The sequence below is a fragment of the Apus apus genome, chromosome 2 (genome assembly GCF_020740795.1).
Source record: "Apus apus isolate bApuApu2 chromosome 2, bApuApu2.pri.cur, whole genome shotgun sequence".
NCBI classification, from domain to species: Eukaryota; Metazoa; Chordata; class Aves; order Apodiformes; family Apodidae; genus Apus; species Apus apus.
In genome coordinates, this window is record NC_067283.1 from 141,342,679 (window position 1) to 141,369,063 (window position 26,385).

General features: G+C 37.9%; 1 protein-coding gene across 3 annotated transcripts in view; it reads right to left on the reverse strand.

Annotated features, from left to right (window-relative positions):
• Positions 1-2,241: 2,241 nt before the first annotated feature.
• Positions 2,242-26,385, reverse strand: part of TRPS1 (transcriptional repressor GATA binding 1) — a 218,631-nt gene continuing 194,487 nt past the window's right edge. For all 3 annotated transcript variants that reach the window (XM_051609788.1, XM_051609789.1, XM_051609787.1), the window contains 2 exons: positions 15,446-15,568; positions 2,242-8,488 (listed from right to left, as the gene is read on the reverse strand). In XM_051609788.1, coding sequence (XP_051465748.1) covers positions 7,427-8,488; positions 15,446-15,568 — 1,185 coding nt within the window. In that variant the 3' untranslated portion in view covers positions 2,242-7,426. The remainder of the gene's footprint in view (positions 8,489-15,445; positions 15,569-26,385) is intronic.

Below are 26,385 nucleotides of genomic sequence, written 5' to 3' on the forward strand. Positions count from 1 at the left end.
CACTGATACTCTTTTTGTACTGCACACAAGGATTAGTCAGACTCTTCAGGGAAATCAAGGGAAGCTGGTGTCAGCACAAACTCTACCTCCATCAGGTTTCAGCTGTCCCAGCTGTCTAGTGTAATTGCCCATCACGGTTAAAACTCTAGTATGGACACAAAAGCCGAGCGCTTTCACTGGCATTCTGCTGTTTCCTTGATTTTATATCCCCACCCACTGTCAAAAGTATTTTATAAAGACAGCATCAAAATGAGAGTTACTTTTCCACGATTCATAAATAAATGTTTGTAAAATAACTATCCCATTTCTTCTACTAAGTGTGTAGTATGAAAGCACTCTGCTTCCCCTTCATACAGAATGAAGCACACTGCTTATTCATTCTGTCCATTTTCTTCTGCATTAACACCTATTGCTACACTTTTTTTTTTTTTTTTCTTTTTAAAACTTTACTTCATGCAAATGGATTATCTTTTATATGCTGGGCCAGGCTGTACGTGGGACCACAGAGTTCTGACCTGTATCAAGATACGGCAGTAGTAAAATCTAAATAGGAAATAATCAAGGACAGTGCTGCTAGAACAAGAAGTGCTGCCCAGAACCCTGGCAGAAATTTAAATCTTATAATGGCATATTAAGACCTGATAACAATGTCCGTGTGCACTTATATGAGCTGCTTACATGTGGAGCTGCTGTTATAAGAGGAAGGCATTAACACTGTAAATAAGCTCTACGAATAGTAGAACCACAAAGGAAAATTTGATGTCATCAGCTCCTACACTTATGAGCTTATATGAGTATACGGAGACAGAGGTGCAATATTAAACACTGATTCTGAATAAAGACAGATTGCATTGGTCACAGATAGTTTTATAATAAGAATATAAATTTGGATTAAATCTTGCTATCTGCAAAAGATTTTCTTAAAACAGGTGAAAATATTTGATTATTTAACTCTCTTTCTCTGTACACGTATTTAATGTTTGCTTCTGTATATATATGTATATATGTGTATCTGTATATGTATAGAGTTTATATATATATTATTGCATAGATATATACAGTGTATATATACACATATATACACAGTCTTACACAATGCCTATCAACTAGCTTTTGCATATAGCATATTTTTCAAAATAAGATAAGATTAAGCATAAAGTTGGTGTCTCCAAAACTGGTTCTTCCAGCCTTTGAACACTTTCCCTTCCCTTCCCTTTCTTTCCCCTTTACAGTTATTATTTTTATTAATTTCAGGAAATTAATATAAAACTGAAAATGCATAGGGTCTGCATCTGAAGAATGAATTACAGGGGAAAGTTATTCCTGGCACAGCCTAATTTTAAAATTAGGCTCTAGAACGTTTGTACTCTAACATTATAAACAGACTTCACCATTTTGTATTACTTTAAAGCAGCATTTTGTATGACAGTGAACAGTCTCTCAAGCATGGAGAGGAGACAAAACCTATAGAGAAAGGAAATTACAGCATAACGGAAATGATGGCCAAGAGCCATACCACCCTGGGCTGTGAGCTCATCTGAACAAAAATGCCAAACTGAGCTGATTTGGTCAGTGCTTTGATTCGGGCTCTCTGAGAAAACCTCCAAGGTTGTAGTGGTGGCAACATCGTAGGTGGTACACTCTTTTTCTTGACTCACCATTGGGCCAATAACTTGTGTGATGGGGGTGAGCAGGATTTCCTGGAATAGTTATGGGCATGATGTGAAACCACAGTCCCGAGTATCAGGGATTATTTAAAGACCACCATGGACTCTGTGTGAAAGGCAGACTTGTTAACCCTGGGGTACCAATCACATTTCAGTATCAGCCTTTCTTATGACTTTCTCAAAGTTATTCCACTATTTCCTCCGCCTTGGGGCAGCAGAATAAAATCATTACTGCAATGCCAGGCTGCTGGAGTATTAAAAAAAGTTCAGACCCCACTGAAACAGGCTTTCAATCTCTTATCATTAGCTGGAATGAATTTTGGATCACATCTAGAGTCCTTGATGTACAAGGACTGCAATAGGGCTAATCCATTTTTGAAGGAGCTCCTCTCCTTTTCATGCATTTACTGTCTGGGCAATGCTGCCTTTGCCTTTCAGCTGCAATCACCAGCTGTTACTTAGAGATGCTGTCAGACCTTGTCATCCTCTCAGATCAGCTCGAGTTCAGCTTGTTTTCCTCCACAACCCCACTATGACATTACATTCTCCCCAGAAACAACGACATGAATCTGATTTATAACTGGTGGTAAAACTTTATTATTCAAGTTTAGATGTAACAGACATCTTTGCTGCCTGAAGATTGTTTGCATAAGAAATACACCAAGAACATGTTTGTGAGTAGAAATGAACATGCACTATGAAAACCAAAAAACAAAACAAAACAAAAAACCCAAAACGAACAAAACAAAAAACACATCCATGTGTTGTAAGGACAAAACATTAAGAGCCAACATTCTAGAGTCAAATCAGGGCTACAAGTTTAATGATGGTTTTTAGCAACATGAAGTCATTCTTTATGAAGTAATTTTTTTTTCTTTCCTTTTTTTCCTTTTTCCTGCTGGTGAATTTTCTATAAGCTAAATTTACAATGGCATTTTGAGATGTTTCTTTTTCTCCTGTTCTCCTTCTACATCAAGTTCAGAGACCACAAGGATAGGAATGGAAAACCATGGTTGCTGTTACAGTGTTTATTCTAACAATTACTAAGTGTACTCAAAAAAAAAAAAAAAAAGAAACTGGTGTTTATCTGGCTGGCAGCCATTAAACCATTGTCTTTTACACTCTTTAAAAGAGGCAAATTAGGGTATATGTGATTTACTGTATAGGTAGCATCTCACCAACTGCCAGCTTTCCAGAGCTGGCTGAATGCAATGAAATTGTGAGCAAGAAGGTAAGGAGGAATCCTATTTTGGGGTGAGGAAATTATGTAAATCATTCTACTTGGCCCATCTTAAATTTATAGAAAAGTTTAGAAGGGATTTCTCACTTATCTAGCACATTTAGGATATGCTGACAAATTGCTTGCTATTCTTTGCCAAGCATAACTGTCTCCCCAGAAGCAGAAGGAAATGTATCTACCCTTCTGGCTGAACAGAATTGAACTTCTAATCTCTTTGGCTTTTCCTGACCAGTATTAGGTATTAGCAGCCAAGAAAAATCAATATAGGAGCAAGAGCAGGAATATATTTAGATATCCTGGGCAAAAACCAGATGGTAAACAACATCCTTAGCACATAAAACAAGTAGTTATGACAACAAAGCAACACTGTCCAGTCCAAAGATGGACTTAATAGTCCATCCCCGAAACTAGTACTAATCCACGGTTGCCAAATCAGGTCTTCCTGCTGCACAACCATTACGTTGCAGCACTGTATACAATTAGCATCAGTCACTTCTGTCCTTCTGCCTCTCTAATTGCAAAAATACTTGCTCTCTGATAATGTGCCTCAACTTTTTGAGATGTCTCCACATTCTCATTTTGAGGCAAAACTGAGATTCAATTATCCAGTGTACCTCCTCCCTTCTGGATGGTCCATGAGAAAAGTAAGGGGAGAGTTACATCAGCACAGTGACAATTAGGTGCAAAATTTCTTTTGGAAAGCGCACTAAGTTTAGCACCTGAAGGCAAACTGTGCTCTGGACCATCTTCATCTCCTGCTGAATTAACCTAGGGAGCAGTAGCCACAAAGTGATAGCTTAGGGACAGTCTGGTTTGCAGAAGAAGATGCTGTGTGACAGTTCCTGCAATAGAGTGTTAAAGGAAACATGGTTCCTGTACTGCCATCTGATTACTAACGGGCACCACAGATCTGCTGGCTTTGAGCCATCTATTTGAGATCACTTGAGATATATTTTAAGACCTCAAACTACCATTCCTCAGTAATGGAAGTACACCTTGAAGACACCGGCAAGTTGAGAACAAAGAATAATTATTTGAAAGTTTAATTTTTAGTGCCGGAAATTGATAAAAATGCAGTGGTGCAGTAATTACTTGTGTGTGCTAACACTGGTTTCTACCTGAGAGTTAATAAATAAGATTAATCTTTTTCAATGTCAGAATTTATTTATCTTTTGATGAATATCTATTGTGAGGGGGCCTGGAAGAGGGATGGAGTCATCTCTGTTATGAAACAAAACTGTGCTCCCCCTAACTCCAATCTAGGAGAACAGGCTATGGCAAAATCCCATTTCTTACAAAGCAGAAATCTTTTAACATCTCAATATGTCATAGCAAGAACAATGAAATTTTTTCAAATTTTACTTGCAACATCAAGGTGTGCAATATTAATATTAAAAAATCTGTCTTGTTCTTTGCACTCATAAGATTTCATTTCTCCTCATCCCCAAACCCTGATATGTGTATTTCCTGTTATTGGCCTCTGCTTCTGAGTTTAGCAAGAGGTGTTATGAAGTACAGGGTGGTGCTCAAGTCTTACAATGCGCATGTCTCCCCTACAATATCTTGCCATGAAGATGTAGCTTCTATCAATGAAGAAGCCACATGAACTGGCAAGTCTTAGGTGAAATAAGTCAAACCAGTAACTACTGATAACCGGCAGGCAGCTACTTCTGAAGCTGATAAAAAATCACTGCTTAGTGAGTCTAACATGTTTATTGGAAAAGCTGAAAAGGACACACACTGAACCCTGACGTAACAAGACGAGGGCAATCTATCTCAGTCCCCACAGAAAAAAAAAAGGAACAAAATATACCCAACAAAAATAAATCCACAAATACCAAGTCAGAACTTATTATTGGAGAACAATAGTAAAAACATAACCAGACTTTGTCTGGCACTGGTATCAAGCAGGAGATTCATCTAAAAAATAGAAGAAGAAGAATGTGGCCCAATATCCTTTGCTAACCTAGAACACTATTGAAGGGCTATAGAACTCAACCATGAACAGATTGAGTGGGACTTTCCATATGCTGCTCACCAGTATAGAAGCAATGGGTGGAGCAGGAAGGAATGAAAGCCTAATGCTGAACAACAGCCTGTCTGTGCCTAAACAAGTCGGAGAAACTGTGCAATAATGTTTCACCTGTGTGAAAATATAACACCTAAAATACTGCCAAGGTCAGGAAGACCTTTGGTGCTCAGCTGTGTAAGTGCTTCTCATGCATGGTGATGTTCATTGCCAGCTGCTTTAGGCACATTATTTTTCAAAAGACTATCAAAGTGCTGAACGTTTAGGCCAGCTCCTCCCCGGTTTTCCTTTTGCCAACCCCTATAAGACACTTCCTATCACCTCTCCTTTTATCTTCCACCTCCCTGTCTATCTGGTTAAGTATCTTACAAGTGCACCAAATTCTAGAAGGGAGAGTGGTGAGATTCAGGTAAGTTAAATACAAGAACTTTTTTTTTTTCTTTTTTTCTTTTTTTTTTTTTTATGATGCTTTAGTTTCAATTACATGAAATCTGAGAAAGGTGGCATGTAAGTGAGATCAGAATAGGACCCTTTACATACAATCTCAAGTGAGGACTTAGTCCAGAAATATTTTTATATAACATTTTAAAAAATAAAATGCATGAATGGAGAAATAAAAGACAACATAATATCAGAAAGACATTTTAAACTTCATTCGCTGCAACGTTCATTAACCAGTTGAGCTACACCTGCCATCCAACCATAAGGAACCAAGACCCTGCACTGCGAAAAAGAAACAAACCCAAACAACAAAAAAGCAACTGCGTAATATTGTAAAAATGGAGTGCAATGCTACTACAGAATGCAATAAAACATCAGTGCTGCATCGTCAAACAGCACTTATCAAAATAATTTCTGAAATGTTTCTTCTGAAACACAGACAAAGCAATAAAAAGAGGATATATGTTTATCATTTTAAGCATAACAATGTGAGTTAAGAGCTTAAGAATACAAAAGTACTTGGAATGAATAGTGCTACCCTTTTTTTCCTAAGTAGGCATAAAAATATTTTCATTTCCTTCTTGTTTTTCCATACCATTAATATCAACAAATTTCATTCATTTCATGTTATCGTTTACAACTTTAATGCACACACACAGAAAAAAAAAGATACCTACTGCAATAGAAATAGTTGCTTCATTACCTTGTTTGCTACATTTGCAAATGTAAACAGCGAGGCAGAGCCAGAACTGACTCTAATGCATGATGGAATATCTTTGTTGCATACGTACACTGTAGAAAATAATTATTCAATATGTCAGGCACCATTATTTGAAATGTAATACATTAATATTTACTAGAAAAATAAGGTTTTTTCTATTTGTTCTCCCAACTTCTTTAATGAAATAAGTTAATCTGACAGTGCATCCAGTAGCTTGTAATATCTTCTACATCCCTGTGGCAAAATAATAAACTACTGGTTGGGACCCTATAATGAAAATGATTAAAGTCAGTTCTTGTACACCCTTGTAGCAAGCATGGAGGCTCGTCTAACAGCACCTTTAACCAATTATTTAATATTTAGTTATTTAGCCCTATTTCCCTGAGCAGTTATGCTGAGGAGCTTTCCCTTCATGGATAGTTTTTACAAAGCTTTAACTATTAAAAAGTACTATGAAGACATTTAATGCTACTTAGCAAAAGCTGGTATAAGTCTACTGAAGGGATTGACCGGTATGTATAGCAATGTTAAGCCTGTGGAAAAGTAACCTTAGACTTTAAGGTTTAGACATGTAATATATTAAAAATATATTAAAATAAAATACAGCAGGTTACCTTGTTCTATGCAAATTAAACCCGGAGTGTGGCTTCTGTATTAGAGACGTCACTTGCACAAAATGCTTTTCCTAGACTAACGTGTGCCAGAAAGAATGTAGTGATAAAATGGTAGCTAAAAATCAGCTGAGTGAGAAAAACCTAGATGAAATTCTGCTACAGCTTTGAGGACAAAGTAATCCTAAGGCATGTTGCAGGGCAGAAATTAGCCCAAATTAAAGAAAAGAAAATGACCTTTTAACATCTGTATATTTAACAAGTCTAGTTCTTATATACAATGTGCATATGTTCAGTATACCCCTGCAGCAGTATATACATATACACATCTTTGCACTCTTGCCAGTTATGTCTCTTACACAATAGCAAAGGTATTAATTGTCCGGTAAAATTTTCTCAAGGTTATTCGCCATGATTCACTGCATTCTGGCTAGCTTTGGTGGGCCATGTCCCATATAATTATCTTCTCTCCCTTCTGGCCACCATCCAACTGTTCTTTTTTTCTTGGTAACCCACTCATTTGAAAGGGAAAAAAAAAACAGAAAAAAAAATGAATTAAAAAAAAAAGAAAAAAAAAAAGAAAAGAACAAGGGATTTAATATTGGATAAGGCATGCTCTCTATATGAAGTGCTTTATAGGTCTTCACAAGACATTACAAGCTATTGAATTCCCATCAAGGAAACCTATTTCTGTTTAATTGTGCTAAGTGCTAAGGTTTACTCTTTAGGTTTTCCATTCTTTTCAGCTTGTGCATTGTTCCTGTGTAGGCCCCTCTGGATGTGAGTTGTGAAGTCATACTTGTCCGTGCAAAGATGCTGGCATATGCTGCACTGGAAAGGTCCACTGTCACCATGGCAACTCATATGCAAAGCATACATCACTTCATCCAGAAAGACAATGCCACAGTGCACACACTTGGTAGAAAGTTCATCTTGAGTACTTCTATCAACTTTCTCTGTTTTTACTACATTCAAGGGACCTTCATTTTTTACATTTGGTGGTGCCTTACTCTTTTCCTTGGAGGCACCATTTGCAGTTGGCCCAGGTCTGGAATGCTTTATCGCCAAATCTAGAGGAATGTCATTGTCTGATCCGACAGCTGAAAAATGAGGAGGCAGATTAAAGGTGGGATAAGGCACATAGTTTTGGCAAGGATTTGGTAGGCCAGGCACATGACTCAAGTAGTGTGGATTCCCAGGAACAGACAGCTTATATTTACTCCAGAATCTCAGCCAGTCAGCTTCACTCTGAAAGTCATTGTGTACAAACGGAAGTCCAAAAAGTGGGTACTGGTATTTTTCAATAGGGCTTCCAGGTGGTGAATAGTTTGGATGTTTCGCAGGTCTCATGTATTTCTCTATTGGGCTGCCCCTCTCTGAGTTTCCTTTCCCTTCTGATATCGATGAACTGTTTCCTGGGTCTCCAGTACTTTCCTGAGGACTTTTTATCTGAATGTGCAAAGGTTGCATCCTTTTGTGAATATCCAGAGTTTGGCTGACCAATATTGGCTGCTGAGCAGAATGGCTTTTAGTCAATGAACCTGGGGCCTCATATTTACTGAGGCTCGGAAGCTGAATTTCTCTCTGATGACCTTCAGGTAAATGATCCTCTGACCTCCTCTCTAAGGGGCTTCCATTGACTTGTTCCTCACTGCTACCCCTTTGCTGTTTGTTTAGCTGCTCAGCCTGAAGTGCCTCCGGGTTAAGGCGCTTTCTTGTTCTTCTCCTAATGATCTGCTCACCATTGTTCTGCTTAATGATGTTTAAAGGCCTGGGAGTCTGCATGAACACACACATAATGAACAAAAGGAAGAAGAGATATTAAACAGATCTGCAACACCATGCTCACACAAATTTATCTTTTCTTTTGTGAAGAGCTATATTATGAAGGTCCCTTCCAACCCAAACCATTCTTTGATTAAAAGAATTTTGTGGGAATGACCAAATTTCAACCACAACACTGGCTGCTCACCCCTCATGTTAAAAAGTAAACTAAGCATTGGTTTGTTTTATCAAAACTAAGTCAACCACGTTAGACATACTATACCTGTTTACATAAAAAGGCATGAACTATCCAAGTTGTCAAAGCATTTATAACCACTTAATCCTGAAAAATTCTGGGGGACACATGCTAGAAGACAGTGCTGAGAGCTGGGGATGAGGTGGGAGATACATGGCCCTGTGCAGTTGGCACTAAAAGCAGGTGCTGGGCAGAGGTCTGCACAGATCAGACTATGAAAAGAATTGGGTGAAGCTTTCCTTGATATCCATCACCCTTTGACATGGACAGAAAATGAAAGGAAATACATGGCTTGCTGACCACCAATGCTGTCACCTAGCAAAAGGGTTGCACGTTCACTGTAGTGCTGAGTGGGATGATGGTGATTGAAAAGAGACTAAGATGGAGAAGAAAGTCCAGGAAAAATATTATCCCAAGCACCAAAATGTCTACCTGGGACTTTGGTCCCAACTCCCCCTCCTTTATCCCTGCTGTATTTCCTTCTAAATGCTACTAATGATGTGCTAGTAAGTCCTGAAGGAGAGAAGTCCTAAACGTGGGAAAAAAGGGTCTGTAAAGAAAAAAGCATTGAGAAGTGGCAGAGGAAAGAACCAAGTGAGGACTTCTGTTTCCATTTGCTACTTCCTCACACCAGTTCAGGGTAGGTGGCCTATTTAGATGAGAACTGAAACTACTTAGGGACTTGGTTTAGTGGTAAACTTGGCAGAACTAGGTTAACAGTTGGACCTGATGATCTTTATGATCTTTCCCAACCAAAATGTTTCTGTGATTCTAAAATTATATTTTTGTATGAAGAAAAAAAATAGTATGAGGAAGGACAGCAGCCAGGTCTTTTTGAAAAGCTCCTCAGCAGGAAGGACATGGTATGTGAATGAAAGATGGCACTGTATTGTTGGTACGTGTTGCCCTACTGGGCAGATACTAAAACAACAAAAATGACGAAAAAGTCTTCCAGTTTGGTGTGCTGGCAGTTGCCATCTGTCTCATCCAAATGCACACATAATCCTGTTTCGGTGGGAGGCCAGAAGAGTGCTCCACACAGTACTCCACTGATAGTTTTATTTGGAAATTTTCTTTTTTAACATTGTTCCAAAGTGCAGATTAAATTTTGGCCAACAGTCAATGCTCAAAACAATTTTTACCTCGGATGTAACATAATTTTTATATATATTTATAACTTTAAATTAATTGAAAAATCATCCAGAGCTGGAAGATCGCTCACTCTATTATTTGTAGGAATCTAGTTTCTCTAAAGACTTGCCATCTTTCTCTCCCTTTTCACCTATTTATTTCCCTTAAGTCAGCTCCTTCTGGATGGTTAACTGCATTTTAGGCAGTGCAGCTACTTGTTAATATTTGACTTTCGATTAAAACTCTAAATCAGAAGTAATATACACTTTGATTTAGGTTTTTAAGAAGAGAAATTTAAACTTAGCAGAAAAACAGCACCTTGAACCAGTCTCCTCAAACAGATCAAAGTTGAGGCAAAATCATGGTTAGATAAAATTATAATATTTTCTGTGTAAATTCTATGCAAATAAAGTTTATAGATTGCAGAATCAATGGCCAATTAATATGCTGACATGCTGTGAGATCTTGCAATGTTGTTGACATTGCTCTTATTGAAGTTCTATTTATACAATACAGAGTATTTTCATGTGGCTTCCAGATAACCTTTCGATAATTTGGAAATACCTTTAGTCTTACTCTTCTTGCTACAGATATGAAGTCTGATCCTGGAAACTGTTAAAAGAAGCATCTTTATACCTAAGATTAAGGAGCCTCACAAACTTCTTTGTAGCTCAGGCTCTTCCAAGTCATGTGCTACTAGGAGCTAAGGGCTGTAGGTCTAACTCAAAAATTCTTCAGCATGCAAATGACTGTACTCATCCAGCTAGTTTTTAGCTGAATAAAACAGACTACTCAGTGCAGTGAAGCTACCCACATTTTTCTTAGCAAGTTGCAGACAGAAATACTGTGTATTTAGTTGAAGCAGAGGCAAAGAGAAAAGTTTAAGCTCTCTTCTTCATTTTCAATGAGGTACTAAATTTATAAAATAGTGGGAACACTACCAGAATACTATTTTTAAAATGCCCTTTGTCAGATTCTTAATTACACTTAATATATTGAACGTGATTACAGATCTTTTTTGCTATCTCTGTATAAACTGGTAATGTCCCTACCCTGAATTTATGAGTAACTTAAAAAAAAATTACATTATTCAACAAATAGTTCAGTAAATTATTGTGATCATACTTCCTAGATAACATGGGAAACTGAGGTGATCTCTCCACTAGACGATCATGTATGTCTAATCCTAGAATAACAAGGTGTAACTCCTCACTGAAATAAGTCAAAGGATGTGGCCAAGGAATCACTATGGAAAAAAATCAAGTTTTCTTGACCAAGTTAGAACACCACTTAGACATACACAAGTCTATGGGACCGGATGGGCTACATCCAAGGGTGCTCAAAAAGTTGGCAGACATGATCTCCAAGCCACTTTCCATTATTTACCTGAAGTTCTGGCTAACTGGGGAGGTCCCAAAGGACTGGAAGGTAGCAAATATAACATCCATCTATAAGAAAGGCAGAAAGGAGGATCTGAGAAACTACAGACCTGTCAGTCTGACCTCAGTACCAGGAAAGGTCATGGAGCAGATCATCTTGAGTGTCATTAGAAGCCATATAGAAGATAACCAGGGGATCAGGCAGTCAGCATGGATTTATGAAAGGCAGGTCCTGCCTGATGAACTTGATCTCCTTCTATGACCTAATGACCCAACTATTGGATAAGGAAAAGGATGTGGATATTGTCTATATGGACCTTCAAAAAGCATTTGACACTGTTCCCATAGAACTCTCATTAAAAAAAAACATGGCCTGGATGAGCATACAATCTGTTGGATCAAGCACTGGCTGGATGGTTGGGCCCAAAGAGTGATGGTCAATGGAGTCAAATCCAGCTGTGGCCAGTCACAAGTGGTGTTCCTTGGGGCTCAGTGTTGGGACTGTTTCTGTTTAACATCTTTATTAATGATCTTGATAAGGACATAGAGTGTATCATCAGTAAGTTTGCAGATGACACCAAGCTAGGCAGGACTGTTGATCTGCATGAGGACAGGGAGGCTTTACAGAGAGACTTGGATAGATTGGACCATTGGGCTAATGTTAATGGTATGGGCTTCAATAGGGCCAAGTGTCAGGTCCTGCACTTGGGCCACAACAACCCCAGGCAACGCTCCAGGCCTGGGGAAGTGTGGCTGGAAAGTGTCTGGCAGAAAAGGACCTGGGGGTTCTCATTGACAAGAGGCTGAATATGAGCCAACAGTGTGCCCAGGTGGCCAAGAAAGCCAATGGCATCCTGGCTTGTATTAGAAATAGTGTGACCAGCAGAAGTAGAGAGGTGATTGTCCCCCTGTACTCAGCACTGGTGAGGCCACACCTGGAGTATTGCGTCCAGTTTTGGGCACCTCAATTCAAGAGAGATATCAAGGTGCTGGAGTGAGTAAAGAGGAGGGCAACGAAGCTGGTGAAGGGCCTAGAGAATCAATCTTACGAAGAACACTTGAAGGAGCTGGGAATGTTTAGTTTAAGAAAGAGGAGGCTGAGGGGAGACCTCATCAGTCTCTACAACTACATGAAAGGTCATTGTAGAGAGGTTGGTGCTGGTCTCTTTTCACAGGTAAGTATTGACAGAACAAGAGGCAATGCCTTCAAGCTGCAACAGGGGAGATTTAGACTGGACATTAGGAAAAAACTTTTCACAGAAAGGGTGGTCAGACACCAGAATAGGCTGCCTAGGGAGGTGGTTGAGTCACCTTCTCTGGGTGTGTTTAAGGGTCGTTCTTATGTGGTGTTGGTGGATATGGTTTAGGGGAGAGCTTTGTAGAGTAGGAATGATGGTTGGACTTGGTGATCCCAAGGGTCTTTTCCAACCTGAATAGTTCTATGATTCTATTAAAAAACAAGGAACAGCACTACAATATAAATGGTCACATTCATAATTCTGGGGAGACAAGGGATATATCTTTCTCTGTAAGCAAATGTGATTGTTGTATATATGTTTGCAGTGAACTGGAAGCATTTTTTTCACTAAATATATTCTAGTAATTGACTGTTGGAATATTATTACACATTTCTTAGCATAGTTGTCTGCTTTAGGGGAGAGAAATGTGAAAAATCTGGCAAGTTACATGCAAATGACCCTTAGATGGATTGAACATTTTTGAAAATACGTTAAGAAATTATTCAAGGGTATCACAGAAATGGAAATGTGACTTACTGCAGAAATCACTATCATTTTAACATTTGTCAGTCACTATCATCTAGTAGTATCTGACAGACAACGGATTTTTCTTCATATTCAATACAAGTAAAAAAAGGGACCTTAAAGACACATGTATTACTCGAGGTAATGAGGGCAGTAGTTCTTGATAGGGATAATCCAATCAAAACAGAGCTATGAAATATCTATAGGCGAATTTTGAGCTGTGTAGCATAATTTAATTTAACTGCGTGGTCCATGGAAGGGAACAGTACTATTCCCTCAAAATATGTACAGTTTCAGACCTTTACATAATAACTGCATCATCCTAGACTTCTTAATTCAAAAACATATCTGACAAATACTTTAATTTTTCAATAAGAGATAGCTAGCTAGACAGGCAGACAAATAAAAGAAACTGTCATCTTTCTGGTGCCAGTCTAAAGTGCTTCCCTTTGCATGGGACTGCCTCAAAAGGTGTCCCAATGGAGAGATTTGCTTGATTACTTCAGACTCAAGCTTACAATGGAGTTGCTATCTTACCACAGCAGAGTCAAGGCTTAATTAAATTCTTTGCATTTGTTTGGTCAAAGTTCAATTGAAGATATTAATCTCAAATGCCCATTGAATGACAGCTTATAGCTGTACTTGAACAGTGGAGCTAAAGATTGTGTCAGCTTCTCACTTTCTAGATGCAGAAAATAAAGTTTGATATTGTATTGCTAATTATTATTGTTGGAAGCACACAAGTTTGCTCCTGCTGATTCATGAGAATTATCTGAGCTACGTGTTTGAATTCAAAACTGATTCTAGTAGCTTTTATCTTTTCATACTTTATGCTACTAATCACAGTAAGGTCCAACACTATAGTTTAGAAAAGTATATTAAAAATAGGGAAAATGTGGGGTGTGAATGGAAGATCTACCAATAACTGGACTCAAACATCAAATTTATGTTAAAAAGCCAAACAGTCCTTAAAATCCTTGTGGATGTTTTCCACTGATTAACTCCCTTAAATTAGACATTGTGTCTAGGACTTTGAGCGATCTCCAGGAAGGTACTTTGAGCAAAACTTGGCCAAGATCCTGTCCAGAGGTGCGTTAGTCCATCTTTTCCTGCTTAGATGTTATTTGACTGTCTGGGTTCTGGACTGTTCTGGATCTTAAAAACAGTTATTGACCTAAGAAGACAGCACACAGCAAACACAGCTAACCTATCAGGCTAGTGATGGTTTTGCTGCTTTCAAAAATTGGAGTGTTTTCCTTTTTTATTAAATGGGCTGGCTGAACATGATCTTGAGTAAACAGGACTGTTCCATGGCATGAACACAAGACCAATGGCAACATTCACAGAAACTACTAATTGATTTAGAAGCTTATGCCTAAAATGTAAAGAGAAATAGGCATAGGCTTGGGACTTGGCTTTAAGACTTGGGAGTCCTAATGCATTTGAAATATTGAAATATAATTTCCTAAGTGCCTTTTTTTTTTTTTTGTTAAAGAAATTGGAAAGAGAATTTCTGAAAAAAGTTTGTCAAAATACACTCTCAATCACAACATAGATTTCTGATTTGGGGTCTAAGCCTGAATTGTTACATTGCCTTGGCAAACTCCCAAAGGCTGTCTCAGCTTCTATTTCTGAAAAATAGAAATGCTTCTTAACTTCATAGGCATGGCGAAAAAATTAATTAATTAGAGTCAAATTTTGTTCACCTGACTGTTCCACAGGCTTCGATTAAAGATAGCAGGGATAATATTTAGCTACTGGGTCTTAACCTGAAAGATTTGGAGCATTTTGGCACTGATTCAAGGACACACTTAAGCATGGCTTTCCTGGACTTGGACCAGAGCATTCAACATCTTTCAGGATCAAGACAAATGTGGTAAGATAAAAACTAATGTAGACACCCCATGATTATTACTTATTCACTGCCTGATCCTGAAGGATGGTGAATCTTCTCAACAAGTGATGAGTGCCATCAAGTGAGTAACCTCCTTGTTGAGTTACTTCAGAATCCTCCAGCAGACTATAAGAACTGTAGAAAAACAGACCAAAACAACCTACCACCCCATATCTTCAGGAAATCTTTTTTATTATGATGATTTTTTTTTATTACGAACATGAGGGCTTGTGCACTTAGAGACTTTTCATCACAACATATTGTATTCCTTTAAATGAAATTCCCAGAAAGGAAATGATCTTCCCCTTATTTTGTATCAAAATAATTAAATGCATCACTGGTGATCTCAAACACATCTACCCACAGCATCCCAGCCTATTTCATAATGAATCACATCTGATCCCAAAGTGACCATACTGCAAAACCCCGCTAGGAAATTAACTGCAGGCCAGGGAGTGGTACTGATCACACAACCAGTTAAGACCACAGCTGCCCAGCTTAGCTGCATTACCCCTTTTTTTTCTGAACAAACCAGTAAGTTCTTCCTACCGAGTGAAGCTTCTGGTAGAGGCCACACGCATTGCATACATATCCACCATTTGCATTCTTTCGCCAGAGAGAGGTCTTTGTGGTCAGGCAATTGGCACAAAAAACACCCGAGCCTCTACGTCTCTGAAATAGGGAAGGAAAAAAAAAACACACAGGAAAAAAAACAGGTCAGAGGTGAGTCACATGAGCTGCGGAGTTAGGACAAATCAACACAGGAGTTTTGTCTCTAGACTGGCAACAATGACAGTATAAAACCACACTGCCCATAATGAGGTCAGGTTCAATTGTGCTTAATAGGCACCACTGATTTTCATTATAATTAACCTTAGAGTGATGGATGAGGTGTGTGAAACACCAAAGTCTTTTCAGAATAACAGCTTTAACTTTTTGAACTTCAGGTTTTGTGCATTTAATGATGACTTCTAAACAGCAAATTCTGAAAAAACCCTTTGGAAGCTGACAGAGAACATTCTGTAAAACTCTCCTGGTTTGTTCATTGCAGTTCACAGGAGATGACTTATTTTTAGTTTGTTCAATTTTAAAGTGCGATCGGTAACAAGAATTCCGAAAAACAAACATTTCAATTAATTACAGTTTGTATCTGTACCATACTATTTCCTTTAACAGAGATGACAATTCATTAATTGAATACATGATATTCAGTTCCAGTCTCACTTCTGAAATCAGTATAAGTTACCATACATTTCCCACTGCCCAGCAAGAAAGAAGAGCAAACTCTGCCAAACGAATAAAAGTACAGTATTCTTAACGAGACCTCCTTTCAATTTTACTTGAAACCCCAGAAAACAGTGTCTCATCAATGGATACAATTTTTAATTTTATGTTAATTGAGCAAAGAAAGGCACAGTTAAACTTTCTAAATATATATTGATTTTTAAACAGACTGAGCTGTGTATTCATCAGCTTTCATAATGATCCAGGAATATTTAAAAGTAGACACATTTATGAGTATTACTTGTTAAATTCTTTCTATGGATTAATTATTTCACTAAACTTCTCATTTAAGCAAAGTAAGGCTGTGTTTCAGGGTACAAATACTAATAACCAGGAAACAGAATTCTTTTGCTGAAAAGAAAATCTGAATTTCAACTCTGCTTCTTTTTTGCAACCTTCAGTATCTAAGATAAGAATGACCGAGTACTGGGAAAAACAGCCTGGGTAAAAACTAACTTTATCATAAATTAAAAATTACTAACACTATAAGTCAACATTTCAGGCTTTTATAAAATTTAAGTAATTTATTTAACTTTAGTCCATACTGTAGAAGACTGGCGTTCATGCCAAAAAAATACAATGGTTATAATTGTACTCTGATACATTTCAAATGGAAAGCTTTCTGCAGACATAATTTTGGCTTCAAGACTGGAACACTTTCTTGGCATTGAAAGGGCATTTGATTCATCGGGTGTTTCACAATGTATCACTAAAAAGACCTGGTGAGCAGCCAGTTCCCTATAGGGTAATTTTTCCATCCAGATGCAAGTGCTATCAGAGGCCCTCGTCAGCTAAACTAATTATGATCTTGCATTTGCTGATGCCTGCTCACTCTAACGTTCGACATCCTCCATTAATCATCAATACAAGGAAAATGAATGAAACATAAAGAAATGATGGCTGGTAAGCTCTATAGCCATAAAAACCTGAAATGAGTGCAATAATTTAACAAGATTGGGGAAATATTTTTAGTGAGCACAAAGTCAGGCCAACAATTGCCCTTTTAAACCAAGAACACAATTTCATTAGTACAACAGGTTGTGCTACTTTAAGGTGATACAATAAAATCAAGACTGTCATCAAGATAATCTCTCTCTCACCCCCTTCCATCATCCCTACTTTGTCTCTTAAATCAGAAGCAGTAATGTACAATCATAGAATCATAGAATCATAGGGGTTGGAAGGGACCTTGAAAGATCATCTAGTCCAACCCTTTGCCAGAGCAGGGTCACCTAGAGTACATCACACAGGAATGAGTCCAGGCGGGTCTTGAATGTCTCCAGTGAAGAAGACTCCACAGCCTCTCTGGGCAGCCTGTTCCAGTGCTCTGTCACTCTCACAGTAAAAAATTTTTTTCTGATATTCACCTTAAATCTCCTATGCTCCAATTTGTATCCATTACTCCTTGTCCTATCACTGGTCATCACTGAAAAAAGCTTAACTCCATCTTCCTGACACTCACCCTTTATGTATTTGTAAACATTGATGAGGTCACCCCTCAGTCTCCTTTTCTCCAAACTAAAGAGACCCAGCTCTCTCAGCCTTTCCTCATAAACAATGTTTTACAATGTTTTTCTCTATTTGACTATGGGAAGAACTAAATGCTAGCTGATGTCCTTCAGCAAACAACTGACTAGTTGTGTATAGGAGATGCAGCTCACTGTGAAGGTGCGCTTGCCTATAAGCAAACTGAAGCTCCCAACTCTTCTTGTGGTTGCATTTTTTGCAGCTTCACGTGGCTGCTGTAATATTTTCCTCAACAGTACAATAAAGCTGCACTAAACTAACCCAAATTCAGTCCACTTGAAGGGTGAAAACTTTCCAAGTGGAAATGACTGTACATGGCCAGGGTTTGGATACAACTCCAGAACTGTTCCTTTCCATTCCTACTTTTTTGTCTGTCAGCCTTGATTTGGTGTATTAACCAAGTGGAGACATAACCTGAGTCATTCTTTCCACCCTTCTACTTCTGCTTGTGTTCCTTGAGTTTGGGATATACCCTCTACCAAGTCATGGAAGACTCAAAATATAGAGAATGGTCTATTTTATACTCTGCATTTGTACACACCTGAATGGTGACATAATGTGTAATAACACTGAAGTATTCATTGAATGTAACGGAACTAGTGTATCTTTAAACATTGACTAAAGTAACTATTTTTTTTCTCTCTTTTTTAAAAGAAAGATCTGATTCAAACTGGACATTAGTTGCAATGAAATAATACAATGACAAAATATCTAGTAATAGCTATATATATCAAAACCCCATACCTGTGCTTATTTAATGCAAAGTGTGTAAATTCATCTTACATGCTCTTCTAAGAATTACTTATCTTTCTTTACCTTCTCTTATTTCTGTATTATTTAAGTAACTTATATGATAATCAACAATGATTATTCCCCTAATGTTTCAAAATAGATCACATAACATAATTAATTAAGAATTAAATTACCTCTGAAAAAAAATAAATGCAGTTACTTTGCTGAGATTTTTGGTTATGAAATAGCTTTTTACAGTAGGGACAATAAGCTTTAGAATTGATTTTCTGAGGTGAAACAGGACTGTGACAGAATTGGACTGAATATTATTGACTCCCAGATCCCACCAGACACAGAACAGACCTGCTCGTCAAAGTACACCTGAGAAATGTTGATGATGTGGGCAAGAAAAAACAGAAGCTATTTTTAAAAGCCTATATTTCCTATAGTCCTCTTCTCTTAAACTAATAAAATTTCTTAAAACAAACATACCACAAAAAAAAAAACCCGAAACAAAAACAAACCCCCCCAAAAAAAACAACCAACAAACCAAAAACCATGGGCCTTTACTTCCCGTATACTGAGTTTTAGAAAAGTTACTGGCCAACAGAAATTATCTAATTTTTTCTGCGTTAAATTTTATTTAGTCACGATACTTCAAACTTCTACTGTTAAGAGATGATACTTCTACATGAGTTTGTTTGGCTTTGCATACTCAGTGTATGTACTAGGCAATAATAATGGACAATATTGTTAGTTTTCTAGGTAGTCTTGCAAAGGAACAGGCAACTTGAGCTCCAATCCAGCAAAGTCCGTGCAACAGCTACGGCCCACGACCTCCATAAAACTCAGCCATGTGCTCAAGTGCTCTGTTAAGCACCACATCAGCTAGTATTTTCAAGAAACATGTTATGGAATCCTTTGCTCTTTTTCAAATGTGAACCTACACTTATCATAGCAAAATAATCTCTTAAAATCAATCCAGAAAACGTAAGTGGATGTAAGTAGCCATGAGAGAGTTTGAGCCACAGATAAAAAGGTTTCAGTCTATGATTAACGCCACTAACACTAACTGGAGTTATCCATGAAAATTTCCTATACAGCCTTGGAAGAATCAGCCAAAAGAGTCTAAATAAATAAAATATGCATCTACTAAGTTCAGCTTTAATCATCTGAAGCCTTATAACATCTACATTGCAATCTCAAATCCTGAAGGGGCCAGCCCAGTGAAGTGCCTGGCTCTATTTCCATTCCAGTTCCTAGGTCTGGGCATTCATACCATGGTTGTCTCAAATAACATTGGGCTGAAATGTGGCACATGCTTTTGTCAGCCCAGATGTAACTTTTTTTTGTTTGTTTTAATTTTATTTTCTTTTTTGGTACTGAAAAGTTCATTTAAATCAGTTCAGCTGTTTAAAATTCGGAGACTGGCCAAAACTGAGGGGGTATGGGGAAGATGGGATTTCAAGTTTTTCAGATAACTTTTTACAAATCTACACTCATAGTGGCTTTGCTCTGGGGGAAAAAAGTAAGCACACATTTTAGTATTTTAGTAGTAGCAAACCAACAAGTGGATTATTATTCTTATGTAGCTAAACTATGATAGTTTGTAATTATTCACTGAACAAGTATTGCAGATCTCTCTGCTGTTTTCCCTCAGTAAGAGCCATGCCGAAAGCATGTAATTGCATAACAACCCTTGATATGCAGAGTATTTACTCACATTTTTTATGGTTTCATATCTTGACCGTTTCAAATTGAACAAGTCTGAAACTTGGTGTACAGATTGTCAAGACTAAATGCCTAATTCTTTTAACTCCTTAAATGATTTTCACTAGTTACTAATACTTCATTTACACAAGGAAATTATTAGTAGTGCTTTCTGCTAAGCAATGGAAATGTGGACAGTAACGTAACAAGTAATTAGGTCAGGCATCTTAACAGGATCAGGCCCTTGTTTTTAATAAAAAACTGCATTCAATTTAAAAAAAAATACTTCACAGTATACATAATTTGAAAACTTGTAGTTGTGTCATTACACTACACAGAGAAAAAAATATTTTTAAATGTTCTGAACTTTCAGCTATTATTTCAATGGAATTTCTTGTAGCAAAATCTGTATTGTAAAAGCACAGCCAAAAACACTGCCTAGGAACTGTAGCTTTTTAGCTAGCTAGACTAAGCAACAGAGCCTGACACTCTGCTAGTGCCAAACACATCCTGTTTTCAAAATTTCTGCCAGAAGATGCTTTTAGAAACTCAAATAGGCTTCACAAGCATGAGCCAAGTATTTTTCTTACATCACCCTCTTGGTTTGGACACAACAAAACTTGTCTTTTTGCTGATTACTTTCACTTCCCCATCACAAAACAAAGATATGATGAAGCCTGAGTGCATTTTTTTACTGTGTCTTTCCTTACATGCCAGAAGTAGAGCACACTGTAATTGCAGCCCCAGAATATAAAGTGCAGAGAAATCATAAATAGTACTCAAGAATAAGCACATGCTTAACCACATGCCTAACCAATTTCCAACGACAAAGTCAGGGACTACAACCGTACATGCCTCCCTGAAGAAAAAAGGCAAAATGTTGACTCTGGCTGCCCTGTGGCAACACAGCAGGTACAAAAGGGAGGTACCAGGAAACCTGAACACGTTCTGTTAAGTTTGAGCCAGGTGACTTGCTGTGGATAGGATCAGCAGCTGGTCCCATACCTGTGATCGTCCGGCTGCTACCACACAGTTTAGAAAAATTTAATACTCTCATATTTACATCTGCATATGTTGCATTTGCACTGCTCTGAGTCTTTAGGAGTTTCTTGTTTCACACCCGCTAGGTCTTTCCAGGTATTGTCCTCCTTGTATGAGGAGGTATTTAGTTCTTGGAACTTGGGTGAGGTTCAGATTTACCAAAGCTTAAAACCTGGGCAGCAAGGCAGCATCTGGAGTAAGTGTTATTTTCTGCTGCTTAGGATGGGAAAAGAATCTTTCAGCCCTCATTCTTTTGGCTGCAGAGGCACTCAAGACCTTTCTGAACGTGTTTAATCAAAACTGCTTTCTCTCTCAACTGTGAAAACAGCCACAACTATGTCCCTGTAAAGTTTCACATTTTAAGATTTTAGTTGCTTTTGCTGTAACTATGTCTAAACTAAAATGAAAGTAATTGGGTTTTCTTCCCTTTATAACTTGGACAGCTTTCAGGAATACACCAGGCACAGCAAATTTTCAGCCCCAAAGCATAAGTTGTCAGAAAAAGCAAAACACATAAAGCAGAGTGTTAAAGTAGAAGTTGTTTTCAACCTTAACTATGAGTTAACAGATGCCTCATGAAGTCAATTTAATGTGCCAAATCCGAACTCTTCATCTAAGACATTTTCAAGAGCAATTACATTAAAGAGCTGTATTTGAAAGTTGCGTAAGAAAGAGGTTAGGAAAGGCAAGGTAGGAAGAAAGTAAAAATGCCAAGAGGAAAGTTAAAATTATATATCTAATTAATATAAAAAGTTTAGTGGGATTTTAAACACTTTATTGTGACAGCATCTTTTAATAATATATAGTGTATTACAAACTTTTAATTAGTGGAATTGGGGAGGTTGGGAGGGGCTGTGTGTAGAGGGGGGGAAAAGCAGACAGTAAATTAAACATTACTACTAGCACAGCCTTTCAGAATCCTACCGGCGCTCCCTTAGGGAGAGTAAATATTTTAATGTGCATGTAAACTGCAATTATTTTTTATCAGCAGCAAAAATGCAGATGAACAGATTTCGTCCAACCATTTGCAGCATTTCCCTGCATTCTGTAAAGCTACCTTAGTAGCAATGGCATTCACTACTCAAAAAACCCCCGAAGAACACCCAAAAAACTGGCAGCAAAATACCATGTCTTTGTGTCTTACTAAGCAAGAAGAATTCAGTAAGATATTAGTTTAGGATATCATGCTACTAAAGTAAAACAATTAAATTATTAAAGTAAGAAAACAAAGCTATGCAAATATGTAACTAAATCTATCTCTTCACCCCCATCATCTCCTCACCTTTATTTCCTCCCCCAAGCTACAGCTGACCCAACCTTTGCCACTGAGCTGGAAGGGAACTGGCTTCAGACAGGACCCAATTTCAGCAAGAACCTGAGCTCCACATGCAGGAATTTACCATCACTTCAATCATCCATTAGGAGCCACATAAGTAATCACAGTATGCTTTACAATGACTTATGAATTTTCATTCATTTGAGCATTTATCAATGAAAAACATGTAGTTCCCAGTTTATCCCCTTGTTAATCCAAACAGGGATGGAAGTTAACTTCAAAGTTTCCCACTCAAGATCTGCAGTGGCACAAATACGAAAAAGTAAAACTTCTGCAGTCTAGATCCCTTGCCACAGTTAGTGGTGGTTGATTATTAAAACACTGTGTGTTAAAATATATATGTGATCCTCTGTTGGGCCAAATACATACACACAGAATAAATAAATACACATACATATTTATGGTATGAGGCATTTGTAACGAACACTGAGAAATATTTTCTGGTGGAACTATATGCTAATCTGGTTGGCAAGGAGTTAAATATCTACCTAATTATTCTATACGATTTTTTAGAAGGCAGTTTTGTTAAACCATTTTTTACTAGCTATAATGTATTTTTAAGGTCTTAACCTTAAATTTACACAAGCTGATCATCCTTTTATCTCTTGACTCCGTTAAGCAACAGCTGCCACACTATGACACGATATCCCTTTTGGTATATTTTGCCACTGACTACAGGCAGTACAACACAGAACTCCATGGAGGCAACCCAAAAATGAATTTTAAAATTTCATTAACACAAAAAAGGGAAAAAAATAGGGAAAAAAACCCCACAAAAACAAACAACTAACAAACAAACCCCAAACCAAAAACCAAACCAAAACAAAAACACAGAAAAAAACCAAAACCAAAAACCACAACCTGGAAACCTGCATTCCCTGCACAATAATGACGTAATTTTGCAGCAACTGAAATCTATTAAAGAGGAATAGAAATTCTGTCTCAAATAACTCACCAAGTTAATTACACAGCAAAGTACTGCAACGGGCTGTCCCCCGTCAAACAGCACACATACACAATTTTCTTCTCAATTACCAACTTGTCTGCATTGCCATCTGTAAAAACGAACTCATACCTTGTGCCGCCAGTTTCTTCTGTTGCACTTCCATTAGTGGGACTGGCTGCAGCTACTCAAGAAGAGAGCCCTGATTATCTTTGCTGTCCCCCAGTGTAACACCATTTTTCTCCCTTCCTCCTGTACACTGATTCACTGTAATGTGTTATCTCTCCTGAGGTGTGCCCATGAGTATCTGAACTTCAATCTGCCCAAGTCCTGTTTTCTTTTTGAAGTTTATCACCTAACACAGTAAAAAGATGCCAGCAGCATCTCTCAGCATCTTCACCAGAACTATGTTTGTATTGTAACAGGTTTTATCAGTCCTTTTTAGTAACTGCTGTAAAAATAGCTAATTTTTTGGCTAAACTTCTTCCCAGTTTTCTAAATCAACTTGACCACTCAGGCAATTATAAAAAAACGCCTATACAAAGAAATAAAAAATCAGATTAATAAAAGAAGTCCAACTTCGGAATAACACTAAAAAAAAAAAAAAAAAAAAAAAAAAGTTAGGTAGATGCATTACTGCGCATAAGCAGGATAGATGGAGCCTGGTTTAGTAACTGTCATCCTTGTCCCTAAATAATATAAACCTTCCTCTACGAGCACTTTGCCGAGACAGATTCACACAGCAGCAGCAAACCTGAGTGGCTGCCCGAACGCCCAGAGCTCATGCACACAGATTGCTGCTCCTTCCCCAGCGCCGTGCGCTTCCAACGAGCTCAGCGCCAGTAGAGAACAAATCTAAGTCATTACGAGACTCTTGCATTTTTTCAAATTAGAAACACAAAATTAGACTCCTTCTGATCAGTAACTGGACTAAGCACACTGAAAGAGACATTGAGAAATGCTCTGGAAATGTTTCTGACTCTTTAACTTCTTGGCATATGAGAAAAATATCCAAGCCTTGCTTGTCTCAAATGGGGAATCTCAATTAATAGTTAGACTTTGCTATAGACAGAATCACTTTTTAAGATAGAGACATTTATAAAGGCACTGAAACATAGAATTAGGTGCGTAAGTGCAGGCCTCAATACCAGAGGATTTATGTTCAGGAAGGCAGCCCACGTATCCCTTCTTTCATGAAGTAATCTCATTCATCTAAAGCACAGATAAAAATGGAGGAAAGATACATCCATATTTCCTTAAACACCCCTAACTTTGACATGGTAGAAGAACCAGAGTGCATTTCCAGATCTCAGCTAAGAGCCAATATGTAACTATACATGTGATAGTAATTGAGGGTCCCAATCCCACAAGCACTCTGCTGCAAGCATGAACACAAAGCTGCTGGAGTTCTCAGCTTCTGGCATCTGTTCCCACTTCCACAGAAATCAGATGGGCAAAATTAAGTTTTGAGGGGGAAAAAAAAAATCTCAGACTTTTAAAAAACATTCCCTGACCTTATTAAAGTCCACGTGATATCTATTTATACAGAAAATGGCTTAGAAAGCCAGCAACTGAGAGGAGGAACTCTCATTTGTAGATTTTGGCTGAAGGCTGCCAAAATCAGCAGGGGGAAGGCTCCTCAGGGGTAAAAATTTCAAAAGCCATTAAATGTCTCAGAAGCCTCAGTCTCACTGCCTTTTGATCACCTACATCCTCTCAAATTTGCACCCCAAATCTGGAAACTACACTGGAAGAATAATTTCTAATTCAGAGTTACAAAATAAGGATCTAAATTTTTCATAGAAGTCTCCAGGACTCAGAGAGGAAATGTCAATTAGGCATCTACTTCTTGGTAAAAAACAGTGAGGTAACATTTACCTGCTACTTTTACTTTAAAAAAATTCCCCTTAGGGCCATTAATTTTAATTACAGAAAAAGTATAACAAGAAAACATTTCATATGGGCAGCTATAGCTTAAATACTTGATCAAGAACTGAAGTAACTACAGTTTGAGTCTCCTGCAGTCCCCTTGAGAAAGCTGTTACTAGGTTGGGATCCAAAGTGGACTATGTCCACCTATTATTTTCAATATGCTTATGACTGCACTCTCACTGCAGATCTTGTTATGTGCTGCTCCTAGAATGGCTTCCATTCAGAAAAATCAACATTTGCCAACCCATACCACACAATTACCATAGTTATTTTCTATTGTGAGCTTAGGATAGAAACTGTGGTCTCCCAGATACCACAGTGTGGTAAATATTGAAAAGTAGTGGCCTTTTCATAATGGACATTTTAATCTAATCTAACCCATTCCAAACACTACCAGATAACAAGATAATAAAGCAGAGTCTGTATCTAGGTGTTTGGCTCTAATATAATCATCTTACTCTGTCCTGTGAACAAACTTTCAGCACAGATATTCGATGGCTTCCTTTTAGATAGCTTTAGGAAATAAAAATGGCGTAGAGCTCTGATCAACCCCTACAGCTATCTAGGGAGGCATCTCCTGAAACAGAAAAGGGGGGAGGGGTTGGAAGAAGGAGAAGAAAAAAAAAAAGAAGAAACAAAAACTAAACAACAACAACAAAAAAACAAAACCCACAAACAAAAACCCAACCAACCAAAAAAACCCAAACAATTAAACAACTCTTGAAAAGCCCCCACCATGTGTGTATCTTTTAAAGCTAGCTTATCTAAAAGTGCCAAAAGCCTTCTGGGTTACATTAGGCAAAGCATTGCCAGAAGGTCGAGGGAGGTGATCCTTCCTTTAGTGAGGCCACACCTGCAGTTCTGTGTCCAGTGCTGGGCTTCCCAGTACAAGAAAATTACAGATGTACTGGAGAGAGTCCAGCGAAGGGCCACAAAGATGATTAAGGGCTCAGGCATCTGTCATACAAGGAAAGGCTAAGAGAG